The sequence below is a fragment of the Penaeus vannamei genome, chromosome 6 (genome assembly GCF_042767895.1).
Source record: "Penaeus vannamei isolate JL-2024 chromosome 6, ASM4276789v1, whole genome shotgun sequence".
Taxonomy (NCBI): domain Eukaryota; kingdom Metazoa; phylum Arthropoda; class Malacostraca; order Decapoda; family Penaeidae; genus Penaeus; species Penaeus vannamei.
Genome location: NC_091554.1, coordinates 17142641 through 17150140, shown reverse-complemented (window position 1 = coordinate 17150140; position 7500 = coordinate 17142641). Strand labels below are relative to the sequence as shown.

Genomic DNA, 7500 nt, shown 5'->3' with positions numbered 1-7500 from the left:
CTCTCCCTCTCCCTCTCCCTCTCTCTCCTCTCCCTCCCCCTCTCTCTCTCCCTCTCCCTATCCCTCTCTCTCTCCCTCTCCCTATCCCTCTCTCTCTCCCTCTCCCTATCCCTATCCCTCTCCCTCTCCCTCTCCCTCTCCCTCTCTATCCCTCTCCCTCTCTCTCTCTCTCTCTCTTAATTGGTCTCTATCTCTGTCTATTTGTTTTCCTATTTCTCCCCATTCATTTATCTGGATATTTTTCTTTCTCTCCTTCTTCCTCTGTCTCTATACAGTTATCTATTTATTTCTCTATTTCATTCCCTACTTCTGTTTATCTCCACCTACTTCTCTTTTTTCTCCTTCCTAACTCTATTTATCAACTTATTTTTCTCTATCACTCTCTGACTCTATCCATCTACCTGTTTTTGTCTGTCTGTCTGTTTGACTCTCTCTCTCTCTCTCCCTCTCTCAATCTACCGACTTTTGTCTTTCTCCCTCTATCTCCCTCCTCCCTCCTCCCTCCTTTCTCATGTACTTTCCTTATTCATATATACCCCCTACCCCTCTCACACCCACCTACCCTCATTCCCTCCTCCCCCTCCTCACCCCCTCCCTCTCCCCCCTCACCCCCTCCTTCTTCCCCCACCCCGTCTCTCTCGCGCTCCCTGATGTTGAATGTCTAATTAATATGCAGTGTTAGACATGGAGCAGAAAGTATGCTTGAAGTATAACATGTCAAGGAAGCGCGGGCAAAAATCGCGTTAATTAATGTCTCTATCGACGCATTCCGAGCGCCGATGGAGACAAAATCGGCCGATAAAACTGGCGATAATCGGGAGAGTTTGCGAATATTATTACTTCTGCTTTTGGGACGCGTCGCCGCCGCGAATCGGCCCTCGCGTCGTATGAATATTTGGGAATATTTGAGCGCCGAGGTTGCTTTTCCTTTCTCTCGCGTTCCTTTTCCTGGTTTCTTAACGGCGCGTCCTTCCGATTCCTGCTTTCGACTCCTAAACAAGAATTGCGCTTGAGATTTGTCGGGGGGAAAAAAGGGAAGGTTGATTTTTTCCCCTCTTGTCATATAACATTGGGAGGAAAAAGTCATTGCCCTTTAATATTCTAATAGATGGCAGCGCCGTCGCATGCTGCCATATGTTTGATCTGTTCTGAGAGTTTGCACTTATCTTTTCTTTTTTTTCTTTCTCTCGTTTCCTTCAACTCTCTCTCTCTCTCTCTCTCTCTCTCTCTCTCTCTCTCTCTCTCTCTCTCTCTCTCTCTCTCTCTCTCTCTCTCTCTCTCTCTCTCTCTCTTTCATTTTTTCTCGCACTTTCTCTCTCTTTCTCTTTCTCTCTCCATTACTTTTATTTTTTTATTATTTTTTGTCCTCTCTTCTCTCTCTCTCTCTCTCTCTCTCTCTCTCTCTCTCTCTCTCTCTCTCTCTCTCTCTCTCTCTCTCTCTCTCTCTCTCTCTCTCTCTCTCTCTCTCTCTCACTCTCTCCCTCTCTCACTCTCTCGCTCTCCCACCATGCCCACTCTCTCCCTCCCACTCCATCCATTCTTCCCTCACTCCTTCCCATTCTTCCCTCACTCCCTCTATCTCTTCCTCCCTTCTTCTTTCTCTTCCTCTCTCCCTCCATCCCTCCTCCCTTCCCTCCCTTCCTTCCTTCCTTCCTTCCTTCCATCCTTTCTCCCTCCCTCCCTCCCACTCTCCCTCCTTCCCTCCCTCCCCCTCCTTCCCTCCCTCTCCCTCTTCCCCTCCCTCTAAGGCCTAATCTATAGAAGCGCCGATAACGAGACCCGTCCGTATTGTCGCCCGTAAACCGGCGGCCGCAGATGAGGCCGGAAAACAAGGCAGCCTCGACCATAATCGTATCAATTGCTGTTTCACTTGCTGTTGCATCTGCACTTTTTCCCGCCTCGTCTCAGATGCCTGTTGGCCGTCGCGTCGCCTGGATGTTCCTTCCGGCAGGTAGATGCGTGGCGGTGCGTATGGGCGGACAGACCCGGTGAGTGTATGCTCATTATGTGGGTGGAAGGTTTGTGTGCGTGTGTGTGTGTGTGTGTGTGTGTGTGTGTGTGTGTGTGTGTGTGTGTGTGTGTGTGTGTGTGTGTGTGTGTGTGTGTGTGTGTGTGTGTGTGTGTGTGATGCAGAGAGGAGAAAGAGTGTGTGTGTTAATTAAGAAATGTGCATGAGATTCTGCACATTCACCAATTGAAAAAACATACATACGCAAAAAAAACAATGAATATAAACAATTGAAATTGCATAACATTTCGTATTTTTCACGCGATTAGATAATAAAGCATAATCAAAAAACATAAATGACAGGCCGACATTATCACTTCCAAACGATTAAGACAAAATAAAGATAAGAAAAAAAAGACAATAACAACAGACCGCGGTAGAAGTCAAGAATTATCTATTATACAGGAAACAATTATCGAAACGAAGAGAAAAATCCCGCAGAGTTTTACACCTCTATCGGGACCTGCAGCGCACGCGATAGACTGAAACATTCGGAAATTAAATACTCTCGAGGTATTTAGAGAAGATCTTTATTGAGAGGAGGGGGGGGAGGGGAGGCGCGGAAGAGTTGTGCTACGGGAGATAAAGTCTTTTGGGAAAGGGGGGAAGGGGTAGAAAAAGAGAGGGAGCAGTAGAGAGTGAGACAGAGGAGAGAGAGAGAGAGAGAGAGAAATGAAGGGAGAGGATAAAGAGACAGAGGAAGGAAAGAAAGGTAAGAGAAGTGGAGAAATACCCGGAGGAGATAGACAGTGAAGAAGGAAGGAAACGGCGAGGGGGAAACTGGCAAGAAGGAGGGAAAGGACAAAACAGAATAGGACGAAAAGAGAAAGAGAGAGGTGCCTATAAAGAGAATGAGAAAAAGTCAGAGAATAAGAAAAAGTCAGAGGAGAATGACAAATGATAGAACGAGGAAAGAAATTAAGAAAAGGCTGGGGAGGAAAGACACGAAAAAAACAATGAGAAATCAGTGACCTGAGACAGGATCATATAAACCGAAAAGATCATAACGAAATTACAAATAAACCCAACGATGTAATCCGCCCGTCCAACGAGCTCATTAGGAGTGCGGGCGACTCGGCTGCTTTGCCCCCTGGACACGGGAATCGTGATCTACGAGTCCGAAGATAACGAGCGAACACGAGAAGGGCTGTGAGGCAGAGGTTAACACAAGGGTCCATGTCCGCGGGCGCTCAGATTCACGGGCGTGCGTGCATGAGGGAGAGGGGGGGGGGGAGAGAGAGAGAGAGAGAGAGAGAGAGAGAGAGAGAGAGAGAGAGAGAGAGAGAGAGACAGAGAGAGAGAGAGAGAGAGAGAGAGAGAGAGAGAGAGCGATTGCATTCTCGTTTCGGGGAAGCGAATGCGTGAGGCAGGAGCGAGCGAGACGAGCCGACAAAAAGAGGGCTTTCCCGCCCGAGATGACGTATAAAGGAGCGAGTGACGGACGCTAAAGACATAAGCGCAAGGGCGGCCCACCGAGCGGTCCTGCAAAAAGCCGTAATGAATGTCCAGCGGAGTCACGTCCGACGCAAAAAGCGGAGAAGGCGCCGCGTCATGCAAGGAAAAAACGGCTTGCGAAAAACGCCCGCGTGCAATCACTTAGCGACTTCAACAATCATATTACTGTAATCTAGGTGTGGCAGACCGCCCCTATTACGATCTTGGTCATTATGTAAGATTAAGTGAATGACGAAGTAAAAATCTGGTGAAGGCAAAGAGCGCTGGAGAGAAGGCAGAGGAAGGGGGGGGGGGGCGAGGAGGCTGCCTGCGCGATATGACCCTACAAGCACTCCGCGACGGCACGGCGGGGCGCGGCGGCGGACGCCCACGAGAAACTGCTCCCGGGAAGGGGGGGCGGCGGGGCAACGACGCGCCTGTTGAAAGCACAGACGTCCTTGCAGAAGCACTGTGCAGGGGGGGGGGGGGGTCAGGAGGTGTGGGGACGGGTGGGGTCAAGGGAGGGGCTCAAGCAAAAACGGCCAACTCGAGCATTAATGATGGTGCATATTGGGCATTGCCTCTGTACGTAACAAGGGAAGAGCTGGTTGCGCAAGACACTCCTGCCACAGCTGAAGAAGGATCGGCAGCGGCGGGGGACTTTCTGTAAAAGGTTTACCGCAGAACCGTGACCGGAGTAAAACAAGAATAGGATTCGCGACAATGCTGCACCCGCGCTTGAATATAGATTTGTTTTGCCATTTTCGAAGTGCGTGTAAATTTGATAAATGGAAGCGGAGGCTGGGTTTGCGTGCACGCGCCCTCGACGGTCCCCCTTCCTCCCCCTGGAACATGCGACAAAACATCCTCAAACGCAGGACGCTTCGGCGGAAATCGGAAGAAGGTCGCGAGAGGCGCCGGGAGGGGGCGGGGCGACCCCAGCAGCGCAAAAGCTACGGGCGCGCATTCAGCTGAGCGAAGGCGGGCGTCGTGCACGCCGTTTGTAATGAGCGCGCATCGTAGTGTTGTCGCTCGTGTGGATTCTCGAGATTCTCTTCGCTTGTGGTCATTACGCGTCGGGGCATTCATAAGATGGCATATGTATGGGCGCGCGTGCTCAGTACTCATATTTTCTAGTATGTACATATTTTTTCCCTTCTGCCTGTCTTTCTTTTTGGCGTCTATGTGCGTATGTCTCCTTCAGACCTTCCTGCACCCATACCCCCCCCTCCCCCCGGGTCGAAAGCGGACGGCGCGTGACAATGGTGGACGGGGTCGTGACAGGGACCCAATAACAAACAGACCTAATAACATGAAGCACCAGCGGAACAGCCCCGCGACCATATACATACATACTAAATGACGCGTTGGCAAGATATTTACGGGAATAAACAGAGGATCTCGTCTAAAAAAGAGGGAGAAATGAGGAAAGACATGTCCTCGCAGGCAACTACACACGAATCAGAAAGGCTACACGAGTCTGCCGAAGGCCAGCGAAGAGCCAGCGAAGAGCCATCGCACCGACGGCCAGGACTGCCCCGGCGGCCGAGAGGCGGCGGCCGAGGGGCGGCGCCCAACTTAAACTCAACTAAATCAACATTTTGGGAAAACATACTGTTGTACTCACGCGTGCCGTTGAGGTTGCGCGAGAGGATCTTGGTGCCGTGCGGGATGTAGCCCAGGAGCGGGTGGTGGAGCGGCGGCTGCTGCTGGGAGCTCTGGGGGGCCTGCGACGGGCCTGGCACGGGCATGGCGGGGGTCACAGTGCCCGAGGTCACGCTCACGCCCACGCCCGACGACGGGTTGGTGGTGGGGGGGACGATGGGGAGGCCTCCGGCTGGGGGCGGGCCGCCCACCGTCGGGGGGTGGCTCAAGGGAAGCGAGCCGCCGCTGGCCGACCCGCCGGACGCCGACCGATCGGAGGAGGCGGACACGGGGGGCGCGGGGGTGGGCGTAGAGGGCGGCGCGGGCGTGCTGGGCGCCGAGTGGGTGGCGGTTGACGCGGGCGGGTACTGGGCGTCGCTCAGGCCGGACATGTGTGGGCGTACGTAGCTGTCAGCGAGCGCTGGCGACGATGTGTAGTTGAGCAGATGAGGCGGCTCTGCCTTGATGGGCGCCAGAGACTGAGCTTGGGCGGCGTGGGCGGTGCGGGCGGGAGACCGGTTGCTCTCTGCTGGGGGCGGCACCAGGGGCTCAGCGGAGTGGGCGCGCGAGATGGGCGGGACGAGCAGCATGGAGAAGCTGGGGCGTCACATGTTGAGCGGGGACAAAAGTGGGCGTGAGGGCGGGCGGCAACTGCCTTGTGGGCGGCCCCGACCTGGTTTGGACGACTCACCCCTGCACCAACACCTGCGGGGGGAAAGGGGGATTAGAAGTGGATTCACAGGTGGGATTGGGACAATAAATGATCTCTCTCTCTCTCTCTCTCTCTCTCTCTCTCTCTCTCTCTCTCTCTCTCTCTCTCTTTCTCTCTCTCTCTCTCTCTCTCTCTCTCTCTCTCTCTCTCTCTCTCTCTCTCTCTCTCTCTCTCTCTCTCTCTCTCTCTCTCTCTCTCTCTCTCTCTCTTTGCCTTACGAAAAAAGAAATTATCCATTTTTCACTCACATTTCTTGATAATTTTCCTTGCAGTTATTTATATATAAAAGACAAAGCCACGAATTTTCCTTCACATTCCACAAAGTTCGAAGAAAAAGATCGGCGGGTAATTATTAAGAAAAGAAAAAGAAAAAAAAAGTGCGATAAAACCGGCCCTTCGAAAGGTCAAAGAGAGACAAAGATTTTGATAAAAAAACGAAAGAAAAAAAAAAGACACAGACCGCTTAAATGTCGTTTCTTCGCGTCCCTCTCTATCCCGTTTTCTTCCCCTTTATTGCGTTTCTTCTACATTTCAAATCTTATAAAGAAAAACATCCTAATGAATTTTATTCACAGCTTCAACATGCACCTATCTTCCCTCGTAGCAAGCAAACAAAACCTTCCTATAACGAGAAATTAATAAAGAAACAAAAGCAGATTATCATAAAGGGATAAAAAAGAAGCCGAGAAAATAACAGGACCAAACGGATATGATCTACAAGGAGGATCAAAAAATAAAAGAGAATAGGAACAAAAACAAAGGATATTATCTATCAGGATCTGACATGTGAGGCGGTAATTGCACCCGTTTTGAAATTAGGTGGACTACCTCCACGGACAAAAAAATGTAGATTACGGTAACAAATAAAAAAGAATAAAGAAAGAAATAAAAATATATATATAGATAGATAGATAAAGTGCGATAATGAAAGGAGGGAAGGCAGATAGATTGGTCGCTGGCCCGAGAGAACGGTTCGACTGAGCAAATACTTGGAATGAGGAATGGGAAACACGGCGCTAAAGAGCACGAGAGCATGACGAGACGAGCGAATAACGAAGCAAGTGAAGAGAAGGGAATAATCTTGCAGCCAAAGGAAGAAGGAGAAAATCAAAATCAGAGAAATTTTGCATATTGTTAAGCATGCAAGAAGCAGGAGGCAAAGGGAGGAGAGATCTAGATACCAGCCCCCCCCCCCTCCCTCTTCCGAAGCCGCGCCCTTTTGTTTAGCGGTATTATTCTCCCTTTCTACTGGTCTCTATCTTTCCCGCTCTCCTTCTCCTTCGCGCTCTTCTCCACCCTCGGCATCTGTTTCGCCCTCTCTTTCTCTCATCTTCATTTTCAGCCTCTCCTTCTCCCTCCATTCTCCTACTACCTCTTCTCCCTCCATCCCTCTTTCTTCGACCTGTCCCCTTCCTTCCATCCACGTCTTTCTCTCTCTATCCTTCCTTCTCTCGCCATCATCCTCAAGCCCCTCAAAATCGGTACCTGATACCATCCCTCTTCTACCCCCTCCACCCCCACCACCCACACACACACCCCTTTCCTTTATACCCCCCCCATACACACGCTTCACGCCCCCTTCCCTCCCGGTCTTAGTCTTACAAACTGGTTACGAACTGGTTACACTGAAGACGAGTGAGGGAAAGGGGCATGGACTGGTTCCCTCCCCGGTGTTGGTATTGCACCCTACGTACCAGGGCGT

General features: G+C 51.0%; 1 protein-coding gene across 10 annotated transcripts in view; it reads right to left on the bottom strand.

The window, feature by feature from the left end:
* Positions 1–7500, bottom strand: part of nab (NGFI-A-binding protein homolog) — a 369734-nt gene that overhangs the window by 333827 nt on the left and 28407 nt on the right. For 7 of the 10 annotated variants that reach the window (XM_070122676.1, XM_070122680.1, XM_070122681.1 and 4 more), the window contains exon 2: positions 5058–5791. In XM_070122676.1, the coding sequence (XP_069978777.1) occupies positions 5058–5676 (619 nt within the window). In that variant the 5' untranslated portion in view covers positions 5677–5791. The remainder of the gene's footprint in view (positions 1–5057; positions 5792–7500) is intronic. The other 3 variants (XM_070122678.1, XM_070122682.1, XM_070122683.1) reach the window with 1 other exon arrangement.